At 64.8% G+C, this 26699-nt stretch overlaps 4 protein-coding genes across 9 annotated transcripts; 2 read left to right on the top strand and 2 right to left on the bottom strand.

Moving 5' to 3' along the window:
- Positions 1-679: 679 nt before the first annotated feature.
- On the bottom strand, positions 680-5007 carry ENGASE (endo-beta-N-acetylglucosaminidase). The gene is made up of 14 exons (XM_063409997.1): positions 4803-5007; positions 4547-4623; positions 4224-4425; positions 3786-3934; positions 3545-3702; positions 3300-3448; positions 2988-3153; positions 2565-2668; positions 2218-2326; positions 1968-2140; positions 1596-1750; positions 1403-1505; positions 1211-1325; positions 680-1102 (listed from the first exon to the last, which is right to left on the bottom strand). The coding sequence occupies exons 1-14, from the start codon at positions 4913-4915 to the stop codon at positions 698-700; spliced, it is 2178 nt and encodes a 725-aa protein (XP_063266067.1). The 5' UTR covers positions 4916-5007; the 3' UTR covers positions 680-697.
- Positions 5008-6402: 1395 nt separating this feature from the next.
- On the bottom strand, positions 6403-11269 carry C1QTNF1 (C1q and TNF related 1). Of its 4 annotated transcripts, none has more exons than XM_063409999.1 (5): positions 11080-11268; positions 8701-8836; positions 8297-8467; positions 8038-8180; positions 6403-7703 (listed from the first exon to the last, which is right to left on the bottom strand). In XM_063409999.1, the coding sequence occupies exons 3-5, from the start codon at positions 8431-8433 to the stop codon at positions 7153-7155; spliced, it is 831 nt and encodes a 276-aa protein (XP_063266069.1). In that variant the 5' UTR covers positions 8434-8467; positions 8701-8836; positions 11080-11268; the 3' UTR covers positions 6403-7152. The 4 variants fall into 4 exon arrangements, with proteins under 4 accessions (XP_063266069.1, XP_063266068.1, XP_063266072.1 ...); XM_063409998.1 differs by having other exon boundaries at positions 8297-8447; positions 11080-11251; XM_063410002.1 differs by lacking the exon at positions 8701-8836 and having other exon boundaries at positions 11080-11269.
- A 613-nt stretch (positions 11270-11882) lies between these two features.
- CANT1 (calcium activated nucleotidase 1) lies at positions 11883-15336 on the top strand. Of its 3 annotated transcripts, none has more exons than XM_063409964.1 (4): positions 11883-11975; positions 13318-13957; positions 14198-14401; positions 14810-15336. In XM_063409964.1, exons 2-4 carry the CDS (start codon positions 13339-13341, stop codon positions 15178-15180), a joined length of 1194 nt encoding a protein of 397 aa, XP_063266034.1. In that variant the 5' UTR covers positions 11883-11975; positions 13318-13338; the 3' UTR covers positions 15181-15336. The 3 variants fall into 3 exon arrangements, with proteins under 3 accessions (XP_063266034.1, XP_063266033.1, XP_063266032.1); XM_063409963.1 differs by lacking the exon at positions 11883-11975 and adding an exon at positions 12201-12501; XM_063409962.1 differs by lacking the exon at positions 11883-11975 and adding an exon at positions 12776-13131.
- Positions 15337-18187: 2851 nt separating this feature from the next.
- Positions 18188-26577, top strand: TIMP2 (TIMP metallopeptidase inhibitor 2). The gene is made up of 5 exons (XM_063409961.1): positions 18188-18989; positions 23981-24081; positions 24164-24272; positions 24573-24697; positions 25076-26577. Exons 1-5 carry the CDS (start codon positions 18203-18205, stop codon positions 25274-25276), a joined length of 1323 nt encoding a protein of 440 aa, XP_063266031.1. The 5' UTR covers positions 18188-18202; the 3' UTR covers positions 25277-26577.
- Positions 26578-26699: the final 122 nt, after the last annotated feature.

Raw genomic sequence — 26699 nt, 5'->3', positions numbered from 1 at the left:
GGCCAAGCCCTTCATTCCTCAGGTAACACGTTCCTGAGCATGTTCCCCGCCTCAGGAGCAGCAGCAGCTCCACTGCTGGCATTGGTGTCCCTAGCGGAACCTGCTTTGTTTGGGGACAGGGCTTGGGACCCTGTGCAGGAGCGCTCGCCTGCTCCTGCCTGCTAATTGCTTGCTCACCAGACTGTGAGAAAATAATTGCTGCTATAATTTTTCTCTCCTCCTCACAAGGTGCTCAGGGGAGGGAGTGTAGGCTGGTGGCACTGGGCTGGGTCCATGTTAATGAGCACAGCGGTCACCCATGCTGGGCTGCTCCTCAAGGGATGGTGCAGAGCCCGTGTTGGCAGCTCCCCACCAGGCTGAGCCCTGAGGGAGCTGCGTGTCTTGGGGTCTTAGGGCAAGTATCCCCAGCCTGTGGGGGAACAGCTTGAGCCCATGAGGGCTGCAGGAGCTGGTGAGGTTCTCAGGGCAGGTGCCCCAGTCTGCCCCAGGGCTCAAACATGTTGGGGGTCCCTGCCAGCCTCTTGCAGGATCCTGGTCAGCACCCAGAGCCCGTGGAGCGAGGGCTGAGCACAACCACAGGGGTGGGAGGAAAGGGCCTCACCAGCCCAGGGTGATGAAATGCAGCCTCCCTCCATGTCCCTGGCCCACAGCCCACCCGCCACATGGAGGAGACACAGCATAGGCTGCACCAGTTGCTTTAATGCCCATCTGAGCCGATGCCACCCCCTGGCGCGGAATAGACCAGCACGAGGCGGCCCCAGCGCTCGGGGCCCACAGGCAGCTCATCCCGCAGCACCGGTTCCACCAGCAGCTCCAGCCGGCAGGACTGTCCGGGCGCCGGCTGCGGCACCAGCAGCCCCACGGCACGGAACAGGCAGCCCTGCGCCAGCCCCAGCACCCGCGGCGCCGTCTGGCCCAGGCGGCACCGGGCGCCCTGGCTCAGGACACGGAACCACCTGGCACGGCCAGGCGGGAAGGACCAGCGCAGGGTGAGGCTAAGCGAGAGCTGCCCGGGCTCGGGGCCCTCCTGCCACCAGAGCTGCGAGGCCATCACGCTGTGCACCTGCAGAGGGGAGGCCGCCACGCTGGCCGCATCCAGCACCTGCAAGGGAACCACAGCATCGTCAGCGCCAGGGCAGGACCCACCCACCCTCCGGAACAAGGGTGGCACCGCGGCAGGTGTCTCCCCCAAGCTGTGGCAGGCACTCACCCGCACCTCCCCGAGGAGGCAGGTGAAGGACGTCTCCTGCAGGCTGGGCTGCTGGCGGGACACAATCACGGAGAGGTCTCGTAAGCTGCAGGCCTGCAGCTCCAGCTCGTAGCACCTGAGAGGGAAGAGGCAGAGCAGGGATGGTACCAGGCAGCCCAGGTGTCCCAGGCAGGATGCAGGCAGGGCACTCACCGGCTGGTCCAGCCGTGGGAGCCACGGTGGCAGGCAGCGAGCAGCTTGGCGAGGCCGGGCGGCGGTGCCGGGAGGAACCGCGGGTGGTACCGGCCATTGGGCTCTGCCGGAGGGAGCCAGGTCAGGGTGAGGGACTGAGCTGGTCCCACAGCAGGAGCTCACTGCAGAGAGCACAGGGGAACAGGGTCCTCACCGGGCAGGGAGGTGGGGTTGCCCTCGAAGCAGATCCCTGAGTCCCAGGTGGTGACCTCCAGTGCCACTGTGAAGTCATCGGGCTGCGGCCCCTGCAGCTTATAGAGCAGGGTCAGGAAGAGCTTGGGGGGGGCTGGCATCTGCAAAGAGAAGAGGCTGATGACCCCAAATCCACCCAGAGAGAGACAGAGACAGAGAGAGGGAGACAAAGAGAAGGTGCATCATGTTAGGTGTGCTGGGCAGTGTGGGCAGAGCCTGGGCACCCTCGCCACAAGGCCCTGGGGCCACACAGCTCGGGTCATGCAGGCCATGTCATGCTGACATGGTGCCAGCCCAGTGCTGAGGATGGGTATGGGGCTCCACCCCAACTCACCGGACAGCCACGCGCTCCTCGCCGGGGGGAATGGTCCCCTGCAGCTGCAGGGAGCTGCCCCCACACCAGGCATCCTGCAGGCAGCAGCTGGTGCTCAGCGTGCCCTGGTGCTCTGGGTACAATGGCTGGATGTCCTGTGCACTCAGATCATACCAGGGCCCAGACTCTTCATCCTACAGCACAGGGAGAGCTGAGCTATGGGACCGAGAGCAGGGACCTGACCAGAGCAGAGCTGTCAGCTTGCACCCACCTCCCCATCCAGGAATGTGCTGCTGCCCATGCCAAGGCTGAAGGAGGTGGTGAGGGGCAGTGTGCAAATGCTGTGCGTGGGCAGGTACTCGGCCAGTGAGCCCCAGAACCTGGAAGCAAAGGTGGGTGTCAGGGCAGAGACCCCTGTTTTGGTCACGGCCCTGCACAGCCTCAGGTATTGCCTCAGCTGGGGCAGAATGGGGCCAGCTGGCTCCTGGTCAGCAGCCGTGGGGTTCTGACAGCCACAGTGTCCCTGTAGCTGTGTCCTGCCACCCCACAGCCTTCCTGAGCCAGAGAACTCCTAGCCCCCTTCCTTCCCCAGCACCCGCCCTGCTGAGCTGCCCTCACCTGTTCTCGTTCTGCAGGAAGTTTTCCTTCCCCAGGTGCTCATAGACCCAGCCAGGAGCGAAGATGGCTGCGGAGAGGCCGTACTGCCGGATCAGGCGCAGGGACTGCAGGAATGAGCACCACGAGCAGGTCGTCACCTTGTCACCTGTCCTGTCACTGCTCCCTCCAGTCCACTGTCCCCATAGTGGGGCAGGACACCACAGGGATGTGCTGCAGCATCTCCCTCTCCAGGATGGCAGCACTGGGATCCTCCAACTCCTTCTTCATGTATGGCCAGCACTCTGGGATCCCTCACTCCTCACCAGTTCATCCCCACGTTAGCAGCCCACCACAGCACAGCCCAGCAGGGCCATCAGTGGGCCCTCAGAGCCCTGCACTGGGGAGGTCCACGGTCACACTCTGGCCCAGCCCTGTCACACCCACCTTGTCAGTGTCGAAGCCACCACCGATCACATCCCCACGGGCAAAGACATCAACGCCGACATAGACGTCGTTCTGGCGTGGACCAGCCAGCCTCTGCGTGCGCTCCAGCTGCTCCTCCTTCCAGTTGTAGTTGGTGAACAGCCCATCACAGGCATCAAAGAACATCCTGGGGACGAGGGTCACAGTGGCATGGCAGACACTACAGTCACACGCGACCTCACCGAGGGCTGTGCAGGTTGTGCCTGACCACCGCCATGCTGCGTTTGGGCTGGGCTCATGCCCCCTGCTCGGGGACACTTTTGCCAGCCTCACCTATTCTCATTGTTCAGCTCATTCTGCCACCTCAGTGTGCCATCCTTCAGGACGCTGTCATACCAGATCACCAGTCCTCCCGGCACAGCACTGTGCACCCGTGCCGTCAGGTCCCGCAGGAAGAGGGGCAGGTTCCCCACCGCTGCCGCCTGCCAGGAGAGCAGACATGGGTGAGTGAGGGCACGGGGCGGGGGGCTCCCCACGGGAACACAGGCAGGGTGGCGGGCAGGGCCGCCAGGACTCACGCTCAGCGTGTTCTCTATGTTGACCAGCCAGCCGTCAAAGCGATAGTGCTGGGCAATGCGGGCCAGCTGCTCGGCCACGGCGCCGTACGCCTCCTCCCCGCCCGCCAGGAACGCCTCGCACAGCTTCTCCCCGTCTGTCCACTCCGTGATGAACGTGCCTGGGGGGCAGCGAGGCCAGCGTCAGCCCCACGTTGGAACCCACCTCACTGCTGGGGCTGCCCCGGCTCGGCCCTGCCCTCACCCAGCACAGGGACGCTATTCCGGTGCGCCGCGTTGGTCCAGACCACGGGCGGGATGGTGACAGTGTGGTGGCTGAAGTAGACAAAGATGTCGATGTAGCGCCAGTGGTAGAAGACATAGGGGTTGCGTGTGGCCGAGCCCTGGATGAACCTGCAGAGGGAAAAGGGTTGGGCAGTGCAGGAAGGACGCTGACAGATGCTGTGGGGTTGGGTAGGAGCCTGACTCACAGCTGGGAGCAGCACAGAGCTGTGGCACTGAGCCACCTCTGAACATCCCAGCCTGAGCAAGGTTCCCCAAGAGCCAAACACCCCATCCCTGCTCACCCCATCCCTGCTCCCCTGTGGCTGAGCCGGCAGGACACATGCCAGGCAGAAACCAGTGCCTTGGGGATTGAGACACTGAGCTCCACTGTCACACCTGCCTTCCACCTAGCACGTACCTGTCCTCCAAGTACCCGCCACGCATGTCGTGGCACACCAGTGTCCGGGGCCTCCTGCTGTGGAGCGGGGGCTGGCGCATGGCCAGGGGCACGGCTGACACATTGAACTCATCGTCGCTGGTGGGCTGCCAGGCCAGCAGCTCCTCCAGGCCGGACAAGAAGAAGCTGATGGGCTCCGTCGTCTTCGTGTCAAAGTACCTTGCTGGGAAGGATGGGGAGACAGGACAGGGTCAGCCGCGATCACTGCCTGTGCAGCTCGGTGCAGTCCCCGTCCCGGCGGGGCCCGGGGGTGCTGCGGGCGCCTCTCACGGTGCCTCCCTCACCTGGCAGGGGCTGCGGGCGGTCGCTGATGGTGTCGTGCAGGACAGTGGTTCCCTGCATGTCCGCCACCGGCTGCAAGCTGCCCCGGGAGGTGGGTGAGGGCCGGGCCGGGCCAGCACCGCGGCCAGCGCCGACCGGGTCCCGCCAGCCCCGGCACCGGTCCCCATCACGGTCCCGGACCCCATCCCCATCACCGTCCCCGTCCCCATCCTGGTCCCGGACCCGACCGCGGCCTCGGCCCCGGCCCCCGCCATCCACCTCCGCCGCCGCCGCGCTGCCCGCTCCGCCTCCGCCGGCTCCTCCGCCGCGGCCCCGGCCTCGGTTCCCGTCCTCTTCCCGCGCAGCGCCGGCCCCTCCGCCGCCTCCGCCATGGCGCTGCCGCCGCCGCCGCTGCCGCACTGCCCGCGGCGCCGCCGCCACCGGGCCCGGCTCTCCCGGGGGCGCGGCCCCGGAGCTCCGCCCGCCGGCCCGGTCCGCCCCGGGCACCGCCCGGCCCGTGCCCCGGGGCGTGTCCCGCGATGGGCCGCCTGTCCCGGGGCACGGACGGGTGTCCGGGGAAGGGCTGCACGTCCTGGCAAGAACCCACATGCCTCTGACTGGCCTGTGTGTCCCGGGGTAGAACATGTGTGTCCCAGGTAGAACATGTGTGTCCCGGGGTAGAACATGTGTGTCCCGGGATAGAACATGTGTGTCCCGGGATAGAACATGTGTGTCCCGGGATAGAACATGTGTGTCCCGGGATAGAACATGTGTGTCCCAGGGTAGAACATGTGTGTCCCGGGGTAGAACATGTGTGTCCCGGGATAGAACATGTGTGTCCCGGGATAGAACATGTGCGTCCCAGGGTAGAACATGTGTGTCCCAGGTAGAACATGTGTATCCCGGGATAGAACATGTGTGTCCCGGGATAGAACATGTGTGTCCCGGGGTAGAACATGTGTGTCCCGGGATAGAACATGTGTGTCCCGGGATAGAACATGTGTGTCCCAGGTAGAACATGTGTGTCCCGGGATAGAACATGTGTGTCCCGGGATAGAACATGTGTGTCCCAGGGTAGAACATGTGTGTCCCAGGTAGAACATGTGTGTCCCGGGATAGAACATGTGTGTCCCAGGATAGAACATGTGTGTCCCGGGATAGAACATGTATGTCCCAGGTAGAACATGTGTGTCCCGGGAAGGGAGTCTCTGTGCTGCGGTGCAGCCTGTGTCCGTACCAGGCCCTGCTGTGCAGTCTGCAATGGAGATGGTTCCTGTCCCCAGGGGTCAGGGAGCTGTGCCCATGCCATGGGACAGGGCTGGGGCCCTGGGCTGATGCCCCCACCCCACAGGTACAGCAGCGAATGGCCTGACCTGCCTCACTTGGCCTCCACCATCCACCCATTCCCCAGATGTGGGGCCAGGGCTCTATTTAAGGTCCTACTCAGTTCCCCAGCCCGTTCCCCTCCCTCCTGTGCTTGGGGTGCTGGTTTCCAGCTGTAGCCCCGCTCAGCCCAGCCATGGACCCCCCAGTCCAGACCCTGACACCCAGCTTCACCTCAGACCTATCTCCTCTCCGTGGATGTGCCAGATAACCTGGACTCCCAACAACCCTGCCACCCTTCCCAGCTTGTCCTGTTCCCAGGCTGACACTTCTGTCACTGCACGGAGCTCCTGGCCCTTGGGGCACAGCTGGCCCATGCAGTGCCTGGCACAGGTCTCCCGGCTCTCCAGGGACAGTTTGCTCTTCCCTCTCCACCCCCAGCTCAGCAGCACCACGCCAGTCCTCAGCTCTTGGGGAGCCCCTGCACCCCAGGAGCAGAACCCTGCCCCGAGTCCCTCAGAGCCTCCCCACACACAAAGCAAGAGGACACTGAGGGTGTGAGCAAGGCTGGAAATGTGAGGTGTTTAATGTGGCACGAGCTGAAGGGGGGGCTCAGCCCGTGCTACTGCTGCATCTACACAAACACGAAGCCTGGCCAGCAGATAACCTAACAGAAGAGGAAGTGGCTAAGGCCAAAGGCCCCACGCCCAGGGCTGCTGGGGGGAGAGAGCCCTTCCTGAGCAGAGGCTGTGGCGAGCAGTGACGCAACCTGCAGAGGGAACTGACACAATTCACTCCCCACAGGGGTATGCAGCCCCCATTGCAACACCTGCAGGTGGAAGGAAAGAGGGCCCTTAGTGGTTTATTGCCTCTCCTGATGATGCTGAGCACCTTCTGCCCATTCCAGCTGGGGAGCACAGCCTGGCACGAGGAGGAAGGTGCAAGTGTCTGCGCTGCCTCGCACCAGGGCACCAGCAGTCACACTGTTCTGGTGCCAGCTCAGCCAGTGCCTGACAGGCTGTGCCTGGCAAACTAAAGCTCTGGAGTGGGGAGAGGGGGTGAGCTCCCTGCCCACCCCAGGTGAGCAGCTGCTTCCTGGTAACTAATGAAGCAGGGGCTTAAAATCGCTCCAACTCCTCCAGGTGTGCCTGGTTGGCTTTGAGGCACTGGAGTGAGGGAATTCACACACTGGTGCAGCTGCTGGGGGTAGTGGCACTAGGGTGACTAACAGCATAATGGGGGTGGCACTCCTGGGATGAGAGGGACAGGGGCTCCTTGGCCACCTGGCCTGGCACAGGAGGAGTGCTCAGGGGTCCCCACTGTACTTGATGAGGTGGCCACTGAAGGTGATGTAAGTGTCGTACTCATCGCTGAAGACGGCGTTCTCACGCTCACCCTTGTAGAGCCGCACCCAGACCTCATCTTGCTCCTTCAGCTCCAGCATGACGCTCTGGCTCTGCATGATGCTGCGGTCGCTCACCTGGGCGTAGAGGATCACCACCTCCGCCCCGTTGCGCATGATGTGCAGGTACGTCTCCTTCTGGTTCCACGTGTGCACATTGAGGCTGAAGTAGTAGATCCCGGGGATGTAGCAGTAAAACTTGCCCGTGAACATGTTGAAGTGTTCGTAGAGGTTGACAAACTCCGTGTCGAAGATGAGGGTCTGGTAGTAGTCGTTACTGTGCAGGGGTTTCTTGCGGCCCACAGAGAAGGCGGCGTAGTGGCTCTTGCAGCGCTCCCCAGGGGCGCCCATGCTGCCCTTCTGTCCCTTGGGCCCCGCGTGGCCCCTGCTGCCGGCCACCCCTGTCTTGCCAAACTTGCCCTGCATGCCACGCTCACCACGGTCCCCCTTCTCTCCTGGGCAGAGCAGGAGGGAGAGTTGGGCTGTCAGGCAGGGGCCAGAGCTGAACCCAGCACCACAAAAGCCCCTTGCCCAGAGATGGATGGAGGGAGAAGAGACCCACCAGTCCTGCCCCTGCCCCTCCCCAGGCTCTGATGCTGCTGCCCAGAAGCCACCAGAGCAGGGGCTGCTCACACCCCAGTGTGGCTCCTGCCCTGCCAGTGCAGGGCACAGGACCACTGGCACCACCCCAGCTTCTCATTCCCAGTCTGTGCAAGAGCTGGCACAGCGAGCCCAGCGCTGGACCTGGGGCAATGCTGACAACCAGCACGGGGTCCTGCCAGCCCTCACCTTTCAGGATGGTCATGTTGATCTGAGGCACGGGCTGGTACTGGGGGTAGAAGCGCTTTTCGGGTGGGGGGCAGCAGCGGACGCAGCGGGGCTGTGGGGACAGCCCCTCCTGGGCACCATCAGCCTTCTGCTCCTGTGTGGCCCTGGCAAGGCAGAAAGCAAAGTGCAACAGGCAGCTACAGGGGGACAGGGGCCCTCTGCGGTGCCAGGGCTGCCCCGGCCCCCGCTGCAGAGTGCCCTGGCTCTGGGGTCCCCTCACCTGGCAGCTTGGTGCTGGGATGGGGCCTCATTGGGGTCTGTCCACCATCGCTGGTCAGGGATGGAGCTGGTCTGGCTCCCCACAGGGCAGGGCAGAAGGAAGATCAGCAGGACACCATGCACCCACAGCCCTTCCATGCTTTGGCAGTGCCCTGTGAGGTGTCAGGGATAGCTGAGAGGGACAGGAATGAGGAGACTCCTGGCCCAGCCATGCTCCGAGTTGTCCTGGGACAGGACCTGTGCACTGCACACCCCCTGGTTTCTGGCTGGGCTGTGGATCATTGTCACCCCAGTGAGCAACTGGGGAGACCCACATTGGGGCAGTTCAGGGGCTCTGGGCTCACCAACATGAGGGCCAGGACCTCTCAGCCCCTGAGCCCTGGCACATATGGCAGATGGGTTTACCTCAGAAGCTGAGAGTGGAGCAGAGCAGCAGCCTCTGACCGGGCCAAGTCCTGGACCAAGCACTGCTGCTGCTGCTCAGCCTGGCTTCAGCTGCCTCCCATGGATGCCCAAGAGCAGCAATTTAGGATGTCAGCACCTGAAAAATCACAGACAGCTCCAGATGCTATGGGGCAAATGTCAGGGTGCAGCCCTGCCTGTGTGTGGGACCCCAGCCGGGCCCAGAGAGGGCGTCTGCACCCCACTCCTGCGAGGGGCTCCTGTGCCCTGGGGGCTGCCAGCCCAAGGGTTTGCAAGGGAACAAGACCCACTCCTCCAGAAAGAGGGATGTGGGCTGGCAGCCCTATCTTGGAGCTGGCTGCCACAGGGAGAAACCTCTCTGAGAGCCCACACCCCATATGGGGCCAAAACTAATATTTGCAGTGGTGGTGGCACTGTGGCCCAGCCCGGGTGCTTCGTGACCCCTCCTTCTGTTATCACAACCGTATCTGCTGGAGACGTGGGGCCGGGCACGCAGCACCTCACCCTTTGGCCCCGATGAGCCTTGGCCAAACAGGGGTGTAGCACTGCCCAGCGCTGGGCATCCCGTGGCAGCAGGCTCGGAGCCGGGATGGGCACGGCTGCTACCCGGCTCCTATCTCAGCCAGGTGCCTCCCTGGGTTGGGATATGGGTGTGGCCTTGGCCGCTCTCCCCTCCCAAAGAGCCTCCCCGGCACCGCCCGGCCGTGCCGGACGGGCTCGCGGGATCTCCGAGCAGTGATCGGTGGCTGTCACCGCTGTCCCCGGCTGTGGGGTCCAAGGGACCATGCGTGCTCCCGCAGCGGGTGCGGAGGGCGTTCGAGGCCGGGGGCGGATGCCTGCATTATGAGTCACTGGAGCCGGGAAGGGGCGGAGGGATTGGGAAAGGCTCCAAAGGGCTTTTCCTGCTGCTCAAACCCTCTGCCAAGGGCCTGGCCCCTTCACACACTTCCCGGTGCCCTGTCTCTCCGTGTCTCACCCCGTTGTCCCGGTGCTGCCAGGTGTGGAGGGAGGCAGGGGAGAAGCAGATCCATGGATGGAAGTGTGGAGCAGGGCAGCCAGGGGCTTGTGAGCAGGTATCACCCAGGGGAGCCTCGGCCCCCACTCTGCTCACCCTGCCTGGCCTCCAGCTGCGCCAGATGCACAGCACTGAACGTGGCATGGAGCATGCCAGGGGGTTTTTGGGAAGCATGTGGCTTTCCCTCAGCTCTGGGACCATCACACCAGGCATTCCTCTGGGACCTGGAGCAGGCTTGGCCCTGGGGAAAATGCAGTGTCACAGGGAACTGCTCCACGAGGAGAAACCCTTCACCAGGAAGTTCCCAGGGTGGAAGGCAGTGTTTCCCAGGCTGCCGGGAGCGGAGGCGAGTGTGCTGTGTGCACAGGGTGCTGTCAGCAGCACATGGGGCTTGCTGGGCCCCCAGCGTGTCCCCCCTGCACCCTGCAGGTGTGCTGGGTGGGAGGTGCCCACCTGTGCACAGGCACACACAGCCCTGCCAAGGACGTGGGTCTTCCCGCCAGGGTTGGCTGCTCTCCAGGAGCAGTCAGATTTAAACTCAGTGGCTGCAGAAGCCTTGGGACTGCAAGTCAAAACATCCCAAAATACTTTCCAGATGGAGATGAAGGCTAGGATGAAACAGAGCAAACCCTAGGGGAGGGATGAAGGGCTCAGGGCAGTGTGGAGGCAGCAGGACGTGCACTCCCAGCTCATCCTCTCCATTAAGGGTGGTGGATACAAACTTCCCTGCACCACAGCAGCCAGAACCAATGTGCCTCTGGGGTCTTGCTGGTGGACCAGGTTCCCCACGTTCCGCTGCAGATGCTAGAATGGTTGCACAGCCCTTTTTTCTTCCCTGGAGCAGGGCAGACACAGCAGGCAGCAGGGTGGGGGCCACATAGGACAGATGTGGGGAAGGAGCATGGGGTAGCTGCAGCCCTCCAGCTTCTGTAGCACCAACAAGATGTGCTGGGGACCCCAACAGCCACTGTGACCCCCGAAAAGATGCCGAAGGTGGCCCAGCGTGGGCTTGATGTGTTCGTAGCAATGTGGGTTTTGGGAACGCATCTGGGGCAGGGCTGGGGGAGGATCTGTGTCCTCCCAGAGCCGCGGTGGGTCGGGCTGCCCCCTCAGACTACTGTGAGGCTCAGCCCTGTGGTCCCACTGCTCCTTCGCAGGCAGGGCAAGGACCTCGCTCGACTGGAGGGGCACAGGGACCGACCCGCCTCGCTGGGCGGGCGCCAGGACACCCGAGCGCCCGTCGAGGCGGAGCCGCCTCCGGCACCTCGGCACCGCCGCCGCAGATGGGAGCACGACCCCTGCAGCTCCGGGGTGCTCGTCAGGCCTCCCTAACTGCCCCCACCTACCTCGGGGCACGGCTTCTCCCTCGCGGCGCTGCCTTCGCTGCCCTAGAGCATCGCCCGGGCCAGCGCAGAGCCTGCCCAAGGCCGACCGCTGTCTCCCGCTCCGGAGCCGCCTCTCCTCGCTCGGCCCGGGCGGAAATACACTTTTTGGAAGCGCAGGAGGCAGCGAGGCGCGGGACGAGGCTCGCAGCCCTCCCCCGCCAGATGTGCGCCCGCGGCTGCCTTAACCATGTGTGCTCCCGGGAGCGGCCGCCTCGGCCGTCCGCGCTCCGGGGCCGCCGCACCGGGAGCGGAGGCGGCACGTGCCAGCGGCCCCAGAGCCGGGATCCCGGAGAGTGCAGCTGGCCCCGGGCAGGACCCGGCCCCGGGCAGGACCCTGCCCCGTGCTGGCAGCGCCCAGGCCGTTCCCAGCCCCGAGGGCACCGCGGGCAGCACAGCCGCACCGGGCTCCAGCCTCTGACCGCCGGACACGCACACGGTGCCAAGCTGCGGGGCTCGGTCCACCCCGCTCCCCCTCCCCGAGTGGCGGCGGGACATAGGGGGCAACCACGACAAGGACAGAATGTGTTGCGGGCTGGAGCAGGGCAGCACTGGGGTCATGCCGGCCGGGCAGCCGGGCTGTGCCCACCCCGCAGAGCCGCCTCGGCCCCCGTCCTGCCCCCGCCGTTGGGCTCCAGCCGCCCGTGAGCGGCGCCCGGCTCCGGCGGGCCCTGCCCAGCGCGGACCACAGCTCCCGGCAGCCCCCGCGGCGCGGCGGGAGGGGCGCTGGAGGTGCGGTGACGCGCGGGGTCTCATGGGAGTTGTAGTTTCTGTGCCAGACGGGGCGGTCCGGCCACTGCCGGGGCCGCCGGGAGCTGTAGGCGGCGGCGGCGGCTGCGCGCGGGGGAGGCGGCGCCGCGGTGAGCGGGGACACGGGCGGGGGGCGCCGGGCCGGCGGGCGGGGGTCCCCGCCGGACGGGAGCACCGCGGCTCTCAAGCACCCTGCCCGGGCGGCAGCGGTGGGGTCCTCGGGGCTGTGCCCCGCGCGGAGGTCCCGGGGGCGCGGGGGACCTCAGGGCCCCGCTCGGTCCGGGCGGTGCCCCGGCTGCCCGTCAGCTCGGCCGGGGAAGGGGCGCGGGGGTCCCCAAGGGCGCGCCCGGCGGAGGCGGGGAGTCCCCGTGTCCTTAGAGGGGTGTCCCGTGTCCATGCCCGGCGGTGTTGGGGGGCCCCCTGTCCGTGCCCGGGGATGCCCGTGCCGGAGCTCCCCTGCCCGGGCCGGCCATCCACGCTCAATGCGCCTCTGTGTGCCACGCTGAAAGGCACACTGAGACCCTGCGGGACGGGCCCTTTGTAGAAAGCCCTGGGGTGGCAGCTGGGGATCTCTGTCCCGGGATGGGCGTCTCTGTCCCGGGATGGGGGTCTCTGCCCCAGGCTGCGTGGCACGGGGTGAGCACGGGTCCGGTGGTGGCTGCTTGCCGCCCGCAGTGTCCGTCTGCGGGAGCCCGGGGCGCTGCCACGTCCTCTGCTGCAGGGATGGAGGTGGCACCGAGGAGCGCTGCTGGCACCCCGGGCTCGCGGGTGGGCACAGCCCAGGGTGGGCTCACGGTGATCATGAGTTGAGGACACGCTGTGAGCCTGGGCAGGGATGAGGGGGTCCTGTGTGAGTGGGGCTGGGCAGGTCGGGGTGTGCGTCCCTTGGGCAATGCGCTTCCTGCTCAGGTGTTGGCATCCTGCTTGGGCGGAGCTGCCACGTCTCCCAGTGTCCCTGTGTGGCCTGGGGACAAGCTCACGGCTCATCAGTGGGGTCGGTTCTCAGGGCCATGGGAGCTGGGCCAGGCTGCCCAGCCGCTCTGAAGGCAGCAAAGGACATCCTTGCCACCTAAGGGGAAACCATTTCCTCCCAGGACTCTGTTGGTTCGTGCTTCAGGACACTGTGACACAGGGCTCACCTTGAGCCAGGTGTCTCAGCTGGCTGCCTGAGCTGCAGTGACCATGGGACAGACAGAGGTGCCAGGCAGGTCGTGCAATCCTGCCAACACGCTGGGGCTCCTGGTCAGGGGGCGCAGAGGGAGCCAGGTGAGGGGCTGAGGGTGGTTCCAGCAGCAAACAGCCTCTGGGCATGGTGGCTCTTACCTGCATGAGGTTGGAGTTCCTGCTGCAGGAGAGGGGAGGGGGCCCCTCCTGTCTGTGTTATGCTGTACCCTGAGCTCAGTCAGCACCAAATCCAACTCTCTGACCTTCTTCCTCCCCTCTTTCCACCAGGTTCTCCTCGCCCCCTCTCTGATGCCAGTCCCGCCCTGCCATGAGTCTATGAGCCCCCTCCGGATCAGCGTGGGTGGTCTGCCCGTCCTCGCGTCCATGACCAAGGGTGCTGACCCCCGCTTCCGACCTCGCTGGAAGGCCATCGTGCTGTCCTCGGCCTGCGTGGGGCTCGTGCTGCTGCTCTTCTGCCTGCACCGTTCCTCCCCAGCGCGGCATGGCCCCCCCAGCCCTCGCACCTGGCAGCTTGGCCTGCAGGCAGGGGAGCGCTACAATGACACCTACCCGCTGTCCCCACCGCAGAGAAACCCCGAGGGCGTGCGCTACCGCATCGGCGTCATCGCCGACCTGGACACGCGGTCCCGCGGCTCCCAGGAGCACACCTGGTTCAGTTACCTGAAGAAGGGCTACCTGGTACTGTCAGACAGTGGGGACAGAGTGACAGTGGAGTGGGACAAGGATGAGAGCATGCTGCAGTCCCACCTGGCTGAGAAGGGCCGGGGCATGGAGCTCTCAGAGCTGGTGGTTTTCAATGGGAAGCTGTACACGGTGGACGACCGGACAGGTGTGGTCTATCAGATCGAGGGCAACAAGGTGGTGCCCTGGGTGATCCTCCCAGACGGGGACGGCACTGTGGGGAAAGGTGAGCTCCCGTCTTGCCCTGTGAAGCCCTTGGCTCTTTTCAGCTTGCTGGGGTGGGGTGCACCTTTCCTGTGACCTCTGAGCCTGCCAAGACAGGGCAATCCCTGCTGAGAGACCAGCTGGCTGCATGGGGGACACTGTGCCCAGCACCGGGCTCAGGGGTGTAGGGTTTGGGGTATGTGGGACACTGTGATGGCCACGTGCTGACTGAGCCCCCCTCATGCCATGCTTTCCACCACAGGCTTCAAGGCGGAGTGGCTGACAGTGAAGGATGAGCACCTGTATGTGGGAGGACTGGGCAAGGAGTGGACCACCACGACAGGGGAGGTGGTGAACGAGAACCCCCAGTGGGTGAAGGTTGTTGGCTACAAGGGTGACGTGAGCCACGAGAACTGGGTGACAAACTACAATGCGCTGAGGGCTGCAGCAGGGATCCGGCCCCCAGGTATGGAGCAGGGCAACCTCCTGCCACCCCATATCCCACACTCCTGATGGCTCCAGAGCCGTACAGTCACCCACCCCTGGGGATACTGCCACTGGGTGAGATTTAAAGGCTGCTGGAGGCCACAGATCTCCCCTTGTCCTGATCATTTTCCTCTGCTGCCTGTGCCAGGAACAGCTGAAGCGTGGCTCAGCTGGCACTGGGCCTGGCAGCTGGGCCCTCAGGCAGAGTGGGGTGTGCTCAGTGCCCCTGCCTGGCTCTGGGAGGAATTGGGGGGCTGCTGCCAGGCAGTGGGGCAGGAGCAGGCAGAAAAGTTCCTAGGGGATGCCTGTGCAGGGCAGTGGGGTGTTTTGGAGGGGAGCGTGGCTGGTGCCCCTGTGGCCCGTGGTCACTCTCCACTTCCTGCCGCAGGGTACCTGATCCACGAGTCGGCCTCCTGGAGCGACACGCTGCAGCGCTGGTTCTTCCTGCCACGCCGCGCCAGCCACGAGCGCTACAGCGAGAGCGCGGACGAGCAACGAGGCACCAACCTGCTGCTGAGCTCCACCCAGGACTTCGGGGACGTGACAGTGGGGCGTGTGGGCGAGGTGGTTCCCACCCACGGCTTCTCCTCCTTCAAGTTCATCCCGGACACAGACGACCAGATCATCGTGGCACTAAAATCAGAAGAGGACAATGGCAAGATCTCCAGCTACATCATGGCCTTCACGCTGGACGGGCGCTTCCTCCTGCCCGAGACCAGGATTGGGAGTGTGAAGTACGAGGGCATTGAGTTTATTTAACAGACATCTGCACTGAGTGGAGGCGTGGGGCAGCCCAGGGACGTGGGCAGGCCCTGCTGGCCTGCTCCTAGCCCGGGGTCCAGGAGGAATGTCAGGCAGTGCTCCCAGCTCTGTCCTTGGCCCTGGGCTCTCCTGTAAAGTGTTGACTGAGCTGCAGCACATGTGGTGCAAGTGTTTCGGCAGTGGCACCTGGTGGCAAGGGACTGCCACCACAGGGTGCTCCCGGCCCCAGGACAGTGCCCAGTCCCTGGAGTGCTGGTGCCCAGGCAGGCCCTGCTGCAGCCCTAGTGCCCAGCCCTGAATTGCGACAGAACCGGCTGTGCTGTGTCGGTGGCTCTGGTGACGTCCGTGCTCGGGGTTTGCAGCTGAGCCCCAGCTCTGCCCTGTGTGCCGTGGGACTCCCCGGGTGGAGGGGGGTGTGCACCAGAGAGTGTCAGACCTGGGGGATTTCATCAGGCTTTTTGTCCAGACGCTGTTCTTCCTTCCCTTTTCCCATAGGCTGGGCGAGGTGATGGCTGGGGTGACGGATGGCCTGTTTCAGAGAAAAGTCTCACAATGTCTGTGTCTCTCTGCTCCTGTGACCACAGGGGATGTGGCAATTCCCTCACCTCTGTGGTTCCTGCACAGTGGCTGTGCCTGTGGGGCAGGGGGAGCAAATTTGGGTGATGGGGCCACCAGCTGTGGCCAGATGTAAAGTGAGCCCATCCCAGTGCCATTCCCAGGCCACACCCTCAGAGGTGTGCATGTATGCTGTCCTTGTGTTTTCTCCAAGCCCTGACTGCACGTGGCTCCAGCCCCAGAACTGCCTCCAGCCCCAGAACTGTCAGCTCTGGGAAGAGCTGAGCCCTGGACAGGAACTGCTGGGAGCTGGCGACAGTGCAGCCATGCTGTCCAAGGGCTGCTGTGCTCGGTGCAGGAGCAGAGCCAGGAGCTCCAGTTCTGCTTCCCAGAGGCAGCAGCAGCTGAGAAGCGTTCACAGCAGCCCAGGGCTTTGGCCAGGGAGCCCTCCCTATGCTTGCCAGCATGTTGTGAAATTGCAGCCGCAGCCTGTGGCCCCCAGGAGGGACTTGTGTGGTTTCAGGAGCCACAAGTGTCAAAGGGGCATTTGGTGGCCCCGGGACCCTCCTGGCCCCTCTGACCAAGGGGGCTGCAGCTCCTGGCCTGCCCACGCTGACCTGGCTCAGGCCTGCCCTGCCCCAGGTCGCAGGGCAGCATATCCTCACACCAGGACTGGTGTTTGGCTCTGTGGTGTCCCCAGTTTGGTCTCCTTTAACACTGCCCCTGGGGCAGGTCTGCCAGTAAGTAGGGCCTCAGGGAGCTGGGCCTGGCCACTGTGGTTTGGGGGGCCCTTGTGCCCAGATCCCTATGTCATGCCCTGGTGCTGCTGTGCCGTGGGGTCCAGCCATGCTCAGGGAGGGAGGGGGCCTGTTGGTGCAGCAGTCAGACTGTGGTTGGGTGGAAGGATCCACAGAGTGGATGGGGCCCGCCCAAGAACCCGGCCAGGCTGCTCCCCCATCCCTGTTTACAGTGTCAGCACCTCTGTGAGCCGTGCACAACGCCAGACATGTGTTTCCATTTAGCCCAGACAATGACTGGGCCAGTGCTGGGCTGCCAGCGGCTGCGCTTGTCTCTGGACACGGACCTGTCCCCCGTGCCATGGGCAGACCTGACTTTGGGCCCTGCACGTGGCCTCGGGATCATGCAGCACCCAGCCCAGGGCACCTAGGATGCACTTGCAGCCACACTGGGTGCCAGCTGGCCACAGTCCATGACGGCCACTCAACCATCCCTTGCACTTTGCTTGGCAATCTCTCCTGGCCTCACTCACCCTCCCAGCCCAGCGCCGGCAGCTCCACAGCACCTATTGTGGCCCCAGGGCTGTGCCAGTGGCTGTCCCTACTACCTGGTCCCTTCTTGTCCCCTGGGCTGAAGCATCCCTGGGCCCCTGCTCTCAGCACTGCGCTGCCCTCGGAGCAGCAGCGCCAATGCCTGAGGCAGCTGGACCAGCAGGAATGCAGCTGCTGCCGGAGCCTCTGCAGACCTGAGCCCCACAGCGGAGTTGGCAGCCTGGGGCCCCATCTCCGGGTGTCATCCAGCCTCCCCGTGCTGTGGGTGCTGTCACCTGCTGTGTGCTCCTGCAGGCTCAGTCAGGGTTTGGGCCAGGTCCGGCTGCCCAGTTCTGCTGTTTCTTCTCATCCTGGAGGCTGAGCATCTCTATTACTTCCCTCTACTGTAAGTATCTGTGGCAGTGCTGTGGCAAGAGGCTGGCTCAGGAGCGTATTTTGTGGCCATGGTGGTGGCTGTGCTGCCAGCACATGCCCATGACACCGGGCCCAGCTGTGCTCAGGAGCTGTGTCCCTGCCCACTCTGCTGGACAATGGCACTGCTGGGGAGATGGAGCACTCAGCAGCCAGGCAGGCACAGAGTACGGGCACAGTGACAGCAGCAGCATCCTCACACCTCCATGGTGACACATTGTGTGGGTTTGGACTGGGATAGCGTCTGGTTTTTCCATATTAGATGGTGTAGGGCAGTGCTTTGGACTTGTGCTGGGAACAGTGTTGATAACAGGGATGTTTTCATCACTGCTGAGCAGCATTTTTACAGCTTGAGGCCTATTCTGCTCTTCATCTCACCAGTGAGGGGCTGGGAGGACACAAGGAGTTGGGACACAGAACAGCTGACCCAAGGGACATTCCACACCGTATGGAATCATACTGGGCATATAGAGCTGGAGGAAGGGGGGACATTCGGAGTGATGGTGTTTGTCTTCCCAAGTCACCGTCAAGTGCTGGAGCCTGGCTGCCCTGGGGATGGCTGAGCACCTGCCTGCCACGGGGAGGGGTGGAAGAATTCCCTGCTTTGCTTTGCTTATGTGTGGCTTTGTTTCACCTGTAAAACTGCCTTTATCTCAGCCAGCAGTTTTCTCACTTTCCCCTTCCCAGCTGTCTCACCACCCCGCTACGAAGAATGAACCAAAAGCAGCTGGGGGCTGAGCTGCCCACTGAGGTTAAACCCCATCATGCATGTAGGACAGAGACAAGGTGGGGTTTGGAGCTGTGCTCCAGGGCAGGAGCTGCTGCCTACGGGGAGAGGCCCAGGCCTCGGGCAGGTCTCTGTGGCACAGGACCCCCAGTGGGGACAGGAAGCAGGCGGGGGAACTCGGGTATGGAACAGGCTGGCTTGGAGGGGCCGAAGGTGGCGAGGAATTCTCGGGCACTGCCAGAACCGCTGCCTGCCCGGCCGTCCACTGCTCTACTGGCGTGGGCGGGGGCAGCGACAGAGCGGGGTTTCGGGTCCGTGGGCGGAGGTCCGGGGCGGCGGGGCCGGGAGCAGTGGGGCCGGGGGGCGGACGGGCCGCGCCGGGGCGGGGGCGGCCGGTGCCCGCGGCGGGGGCCGTGCCGGGGCGGGGGCAGCGGCCGCGGCGGAGCCGCATCCCGCGGAGGGCGGGCGCAGCCGGGCTGGCCCCGCGCCACGCGGAGGAGGAGCAGCAGATCCCCGGAGCACGTTAAAGAGCGAGGCCGAGCTCGGCGGGGAGGAAGCGAACGGCTCCGCGAAGGCAGCGGAGCGGCGGCCGCAGAGCGCCCGCCCCGGCCGGACCCAAGTTCCCGGCGGCGGCTCGGCCGGGCCCGGCGGAGGGTGCGGGATCGGGGCCGGGTGGCCGCGCCCGCAGCCCCGCACCATGCCCGCCGCGCTGCCCAGCCTGCTGGCCTGGCTGGCGGTGCTGCTGCTCGGCAGGGCCCGCCCGGCCGACGCCTGCAGCTGCTCGCCCATCCACCCGCAACAGGCCTTCTGCAACGCCGACGTAGGTGAGCGCCGCGGGGAACCCCGCCCCGAGCCCCCCGAGCCCCCGCCCGGCCCCGCCCGCGCCAACTTCGCGGCGGGGGAAGCAGCGGAAAGTTGGCGCGGGGCGGGCGGGGAGCGGGCAGAGCCCCCGACCCCCGGCACCTGCCCGGCCCGGGGGTGTGTCGGCGGGTGCAGATGCGCGGCCGGGCGCGGTCCCTCCGTGCGGGCTGTGCCCGTCCCACCCCGCACCTCCTCCCGCCGTCTCGGGGGGCTCCCCCGCCCAGCATTGCTCCCGGGGGCGGCCTCGCCGCTGCGAGGGGCGACCCGAGCGCGGCTACGGCCGCCCCCCGGTGAATGACACGGGAGGGCCCGGCCTCCCCCGACTCTGATGACACCGCGGAGGTACGTGGCAGCGCGGGGCTGGGTCCCGGGGGCTGCCGGGACCCTCCAAGTGCGGCCACGGCACCGGCCCGGAGCCCGGAGGAGCCCCCGTCCCCGGCAGCCGCCGTCGCGGCTCGGTCACCCCTGTCTGCGCCTTATTTCCAGGCATTTCCTTTCCCCCGTCCCACTTTGTTCGGCTTGGATGCTGCTGAAAGGGAGGGCTTGGCAGCGCCGGGATCTGGATTCCTCTTTCTATGAATAATGCCCTTATTAAATTTTAACATATGAACCGAACAGGCCAGCCCCAGTTCCCGGCGCTTTCCTTCACAGGCCCGTTCCCAGGCTCAGCTGGAGAGGTAACATTCCCAAACTCTGAGGCAGCCCCAACCTCTGGATGGCCCTGCCTGTCCCCTGTTCCAGATCCAGGATGTTCCTCACAGGCATCCTTTCCAGACCCCACTCCCAGCATCTTTCCTCCGTGAGGGCAACTCCCCCAGCACTTGGCTGCCACCTTGAGTGCCCAGCCTCACCACGAGGCGTGTTGGGGACTGGGAGGTTTTGAGACAAAATGGAGCTCTGGATTTTTGGAGCTGCTGCTGGAGCTGGTGTCCCTGGCCCACAGGATGCCCTGTGCCTGCCTGGGCAGTGCGGCTGTGGCTTCCCATCACGCTGCTGTCAGGATCAGCTTTCGGGGCACTCGTGACTCACTGCCCATCGTGGGGTGCCGGCTCAGCCCTGACTCAGCTGCTGAGTCACTGTCTGCCTTGGCGGCCCTGGCTGTCTGCACTGGCCCCTGGGAGGGCACTGCCTGGCTGAGCTTTGGCCTCCAGCTGCCCCACTGCCCTCAGCAGGTGCTCATCCTGCAGGCACCCGGAGCCTGTCCTGCCAGGCAGCATCCTCCCAGCCACGCTGCTGGCAGCGCTGGCACATTCTGGCTCCCAGCCCAAGTCACTTGTGCAGCTCATCTGTATCAAATGTGCCTCGTGTGGGCCTACGTGAAAACAGTGCTGGGCTTGGGGACAGAATGGGGCACAACGTGGGATGATCTGGTGTTCCCTGGCCTTTTGCTGCCTCCTAACTTCCCCCTAGATGCTCTCTGGAGTTGGGATGTTCCTCAGCCAGTCCCATCCCGGCAGCTGTGTGGAGCCCAGGGACAACCCGGGCCCGCGGTGCTGCTGGGATCTGTCCCAGCTGTGGCTGGAGGGACCTGTGTCCAGGCAGGGCCCTTGACAGAAATGCGGTGCCGTGGGGATGGCCGATGTCCTGCAGCGCTGCGTGGGTGCACCCAAGGCCTTGTCCCTGAGCGGCAGCAGCAGCCGACGGGGCAGGGGAGGACAGGGGCTCGGTGCTGCCGGGGCGGGGGCAGCTGGGATGCAGCCTCTGACAGCTCTGCCCTGATCGCAGCCGTCCCGGTGCTCGGGACAGGCACGGTGAGTGTGGGCGCTGCCAGCAGCCAGCAGGGAGGGGATTTGCGGGGGAGTGGCGGGGCTGTCCCTGCGGGGTGCGGCTGCCTGCAAACCCCGCCGAGCCTGGCGGGGCCGGGCCGCTGCCGGTGCCCGTGCCCGGTGCCGGTGCCCGGTGCCGCCCCGCCGAGCGCGGAGCCGAGCCCTGCCGGCGCGAAGGGGCCGTGGGCTGACGCGGGGCTGCCGCTGATTGGGCTCCGTCCGCTCCCGTCACGGCCGGGATGACGCACGGCCCCGGCGGGAGCGGGACCCGCCGCCCGCGCCGCCCCACGGGCACTGCTGGGCACCAGGGAGTCTCCGTGGCTGCCTCCGCTTCCTCCCCGCTGCGGGCTGCCCTGCTCAGCCCTGCATGCCTCCAGCCTCCCTCAGCATCCTCAGACCGCTGTGCCAGGGTGGGTGCCTGCCGCTGCCGGATGCCAGCAAGCACCTGGGATGCGGGTGCTGCCCTTGCGCCGGGCAGGGCAGGCTGCAGGAATCCCTCCCAGGGTGGTCAGCTGTCTCCCCAGCTCTGCCGGCCTCTGCAGGGCTGGAATGACCGCGGGGCTGCCCTCACCAAGGGGTCAGGTGCCTGGGCTGGCAGTGCCAGGCAGGCAGCGGGCAGTGCTGGCACTGGCAGCCAGACCCTCTGCTGCCAGCAGCCCTGGAGAAGGGAGCTTTGTTCTCTGGGCGTCCAGCCCAGCAGTGCCCCTGCTGCCCGTGGGCACCGGCGCTTCCCGGGCAGCTGCGGGTGGGTGTGGGCAGGGCAGCCTGGTGGGGTTTGGGGTGGGATTGCAGAGGAAGGGGCAGCCATTCACAAGTGTTGGGCCAGAAAGGGGGGGTCCCATGGCCAAGGGTCCTTGTGCTGCCCTTCTTCCCATGGGGCACAGGTGAGCACAGTGGTGCCCTGAGGTGGAGTAGACCCACATGGGGCCAGGGAGGACAAACCCCAACACTGGCAAGCCCAGAGAGACAACCTGGTGATTTTGTGGCCCTGGGTGAGTCTGTGTGTCCCCAGCTTTGCTCCTGGAGCTGCACTGTGGCCCTGGTCCCTCCTGGCTGATCGATGCCATCACCCAGCCAGGGGAGTGGCACAGGACCCTGGGTCCTACTGTGGGACCCTTCCTCATGGCACTGTGGCACCTGCCAGTGCAGTGGGACTGATGCTGGTGGCAGAGGGCAGCAAGGGGACCTGCTTACCCTGCAGGGTCTCTCTGTCCCTGGAGGGCCTAGAGTCCTCACTATGGGGAGGCCACAGTGGCAGTCCCGGGGACCCGCACAGGAGATGTCACCAGTGGGGGTCCCACTCTCTCAGGGGACCCTCTGCTCCCATGGAGAGCCTTCTTGCTTGTCCTGCCTGGGGAAGGAGTGTGTGCAGCGTTTCCCTGCTCGGACTCGGTAAGCCAGTGCTGACAGTGTGCTGTGCCTGCTGTGAGCCCCGGGAGTCAGAGAGCCTTGGCTCATCTTCACACAGGGTCTGGGCTCCCTGGCTGGTGTTGCCCAGGTTGGCAGCAGGAGTGGTGGGTGACAAGGCCAATGAGGACATTGGCATTTGGGGAGGTCTGACTACTAGTTCTTGGGCACGTGGGGGTTTCTCCGTCCCTTGCCCAGCCTCCTCATCCCAGGCTCTCCTCAGGGCTCTCTCCCCTGCCCTGGTTCCTGGCGGGCGTGGAGCAGCTTGGCTGCTCTGCGGGGTCTTGGCGGGGAAAGCACAGCGCAGTCGTCCCCTCCACAAAGCCGCACTGTTCAGAACAAATCCACCCAGAATCGGGCTGCATTTTTGTCAAGTGATTCATCAGCACGTGAATGGAAAAGGCTGGAGCCCACTGAACCAGTAACCATTCCCCACACGGGAGCCACAGGGCCGGCACTGGTTGCACCCGAGTTACACTGGCGGCGTGCAGGGCTTGGCACACAGGACACGTGGTGGCTGCAGGGGCGAGGGGTGGCCTCTGTCTGTGGTGATCCCAGCACAGTGCTGACAGAGGAGTGGGCGCTGTCCCCAGGCATGGCTGAGGTGCTGCCACTGTGCCTGGACAGCCCAACCCATCCCAAGGGATGGGAGCAGTTGGAAAAGCCCCCAGTGCAGCCATTGCTTCCCCCAGCCCTGCACTGAACAAGTGCTGCTGGTGACTGGGGATGGCCATTTTGGGAATGCTCCTCCCTGGTCCCTGCTTATGTTGGTGCCACTCTCACCCTTCCAGAGTAAACTCTGTTGGCACTTGCTGGTGCCACGTGGGGCCATGCCCCCCTGACCTTCAGCTTAAATAGCGTGTCTGCATGCCCCCAGACTCCGTGGTATTTATAGAGTGCGGTCAGATTCCCTCTCCTGGCCATGGCAAGTGGAAGAAGCTTCTCTGTGCCAGGCAGTGGGTGACCTCTGCCTGTCCCTGGCTGCTCCCAGGCCAGCACATTTCAGTGAGGACATGAGCCAGGATGAACTCTGTGAGAGAGCCCAGCTCCTGTTCCCTGCCCCACAGTGCTTGGGGGGCTGGCAGGGTGTGGAGGAGCCCTGCAGGGTGGGGAGCTGCCCTTCCTGTTGGATGGGGGTACCCCTGGCAGAGCAGGGAGCCCTGCCAGCAGCCAGGCCCCCTCCACACTCTGAGTGCTGAGCAGGAGCTCTAGCTGTGGGACTGCCACTGTCCCCTCCACCATCAGCGTCCCTGGTGCTGCCTGGGAGCTTCAGTCCCTGCACTCGTGGAGGGAGCTGGGCACAATCGGGGGCTGCAGGTTGCCGTGCAGGGACCCAGGGAACCTGCACAGCGTGAGCCAGCCCCATGTCCCAGCCGGTGAGTCAGGTTGAGCTGGCTGCCCGCCCTGCTCGCCTGGCCCCCTGCAGGTCCCTGCCACGTGCCCAGCGCTCACATGCTGCCCATACATCCTGGGCTGTGGCAGCAGCATGACCGCAGGGACCCTGCCACAGCAGAGAGCTGCCCCCTGTCACAGCTGTCACAGTGCCACAGCCGCACCAGCCCTGGGGCCAGGTGATCCTCTTGTGAACTTTCCTTATCGCCCGCCTCGAGACTGCTGCTGTCCTGCACGTGCCAGAGCCCCATCCCTTTGGGGACAGCGGGTGACAGGCGGGCAGTGGGGTCTGCTGGGGGCAGTAGTCCCCTGTGAAGGTAGGAGACCCTGTGAGATGCAGGGGCTGAGTGGGACTGGCCAGCCCCACTTACCTCACCTCTCCCTTCCAGTGATCCGAGCCAAGGCCGTCTCTGCAAAAGAGGTGGATTCGGGGAACGATATATACGGGAATCCAATCAAACGTATCCAGTATGAAATCAAGCAGATCAAGGTAACGGGGCACATCGGGTCAGGAGGCTGGGGGCATCAGGTGGCCCCTTCACCAGCCACTCACTCCTGCCTCTGCTCCCCAGATGTTCAAGGGCCCTGACCAGGACATAGAGTTCATCTACACGGCTCCGTCCACTGCCGTGTGTGGCCGGCTGCTGGACACCGGCGGGAAGAAGGAATATCTCATTGCAGGTGAGCACTGCGGGCAGGGCTCCCGGGGGATGTCGGGCAGTGCTGGTCCGGATGCCTCATGTGTCCCACAAGATGTGTGCCTGCTCCCTGGGCACATTCTGCCCTTGCCTCTCCTGCTCCTGCTACCAGCCCTCAGGGCACTCCCTGGCAGTGTCCTGGCTGTGCTCGGCAGCCCCGAGCCATGGTGAGGACAGCTGGGGGACAGAGGTCACCAGGGACAGTGCACAGCGAGGAGGCCCAGGCATCACGAGCCAACGCCCTGGGGGCCCCTCTTGAGTGGTCTGTCTGGTCTCTCCTCAGGAAAGTCAGAGGGCAATGGCAAGATGCACATCACGCTCTGTGACTTGGTGTCCACCTGGGACTCGCTGACCCCAACCCAGAAGAAGAGCCTAAACCAGCGGTACCAGATGGGCTGCGAGTGCAAGGTGAGAACCAGGCTGCCTCCCACATGCCCCATGCCCCACACCAGGGAGGGCCCGCAGCCCCTATGGCAGGGGTGGGCTCCACAGTGAGCTCTCCCCTGTCCTTCAAGGGTGACGTGCAGGGACACAAGACGTGGCTGGGCAGACAGAAGGGCAGCCTTGCCTCTGTCTTCCTCTGGCTGGGAACCAAGGCCAGCCCTGGGACAGGCAACCAGTGGTTCCCCAGTTCCCTGCACTGGGGTTGCATCCTCACCGTGTCCCACAGGGCAGGGTCAGCCTGGCATCCCTGTCCAGAGCTGGGGGGAGTGGATGAGGCAGAGCTGCTTCCCCCTGGCCCAGTGCCCCCTCAGGTTGGTGGGTGACAGTCTCTGTTATGCACAGATCTCGCGCTGCCTCTCCATCCCCTGCTTCGTCTCCTCCTCGGATGAGTGTCTGTGGACAGACTGGGCGATGGAGAAGAACAACGTGGATGGGCGGCAGGCGAAGCACTACGCCTGCATCAAGAGGAGCGACGGCTCGTGCGCCTGGTACCGTGGCATGGCCCCCCCCAAGCAAGAGTTTCTCGACATCGAGGACCCCTAAGCCAAACGAGCGCATTCCAGTAGCCAGTAGAAAAATCCTGCGAGATGTTAGACTGGTCCACGCTGATATCAAATCCTGGACACAGCATGAAAATCCACTCGGCCGCAGGGGACCCCGGTGGCTGCCACATGTGTGTGGGGGACAGGGACAGGGACCCGCTCTGTTGCAGGCTCCTGGCAGTCCACAGCCGCACTGGGCATCCTTCGCTCGTGGCAGGGCTGAGCAGGGTGTGGGGATCTCCCTGCCCGGGTCACAATCCCCCAGCCACGCTTGGCTCTGGCAGCTGTGAAGGAATCAAGCCCTTGTGAGCGGTGGGAGCTGCCCTGGCTGTGTAGCAGGTCTACCAGTGCCTCGCTGCGGGAGCCTGCCCCACAGCTCCAGATACACAGCCCTCCCCACTGCAGCACTTGGCAACCCTGCTGTACACCTCCCCCACCGCCTGCCTCTCCCTTTGGGGTGCCAGAAGGGCACCCCTCTGGGCAGGGGACTTTACCATGTGGCAGAACCCCCAGCAAGGGGCTCCAAGCCTTTCACAGGGCCAGATGACTCCTGCACAGGTGCCTTGTCCCAGAAAGCCGGAGAGGCATGTTAGCATATCTGGGGCGACCCCTGAGATGCACCCTTGCACTGTTGCCCCTCTCTCCACGTGGTCCTCTCTCCAGGGGTTTCCATTCCCCTACAACCTCCTACAGATCCTTCTGCAGATGCCACCATTGGACAGGCTTGACCTGGAACCCTTGGCAGGGCACCAGGGGCCGGAGCTTTGGCTGCATGGGCACAGGGTGTCCATCATCGCCTCGTGCAGATCGGGGCCATGCCGTGGCCCTCTGCACCACTGCAGCCAGGCAAGCTCCCTTCTCTGCAGTGTTGGGAGTGGAGCCTGGAACTGGCAGCAGGGCAGCTGCAGGAAAACCTGTCCCCTCTGGTGACCCCCGAAACCGCTCGGTCCCGAGTGCTCTGAGCCATCCCCGTGCCACAGCGATGCTGGCGTGTGCCGCGGAGCTGTCGCGGCACTGGCACACGCACCCACGGCTTTGGGAGCGTGCCGGGAATGCTCCCTGCAGCCCTGTCCCAGTGGGGTTTTCATGCTGTAAGGTTTGAGATGTCGTACTGGACCAGTCTGGGCAATTTCAACATATTAAAGAGAAAAATTAAAAAGAAAGAAAAAGAAAAAAAACCCCCAACCTTTACTCAGTCCTGACCGCGCATCCCGGGCGCTCTGTATGGCTGTACCCGTTGTGCTCCTGTCGCTGCTGCTCCTCTGTCTTTGACTTCAATATCGCCACTTGTTTTGCCGCCGGCTCTGTCGTCCCTGTGCCGTGATTTCCGTCTCCTCGTCCGGCGCTGAAGCCGCCCCGGCACCCGCAGAGGGTGCGAGCCGGGAGCTCGAGGACAAGGGGGAAGACGGGCGGGGACCGCTGCT

Source organism: Prinia subflava, chromosome 12, assembly GCF_021018805.1.
Source record: "Prinia subflava isolate CZ2003 ecotype Zambia chromosome 12, Cam_Psub_1.2, whole genome shotgun sequence".
Taxonomy (NCBI): domain Eukaryota; kingdom Metazoa; phylum Chordata; class Aves; order Passeriformes; family Cisticolidae; genus Prinia; species Prinia subflava.
This window is presented reverse-complemented; position numbering and strand designations above follow the sequence as displayed.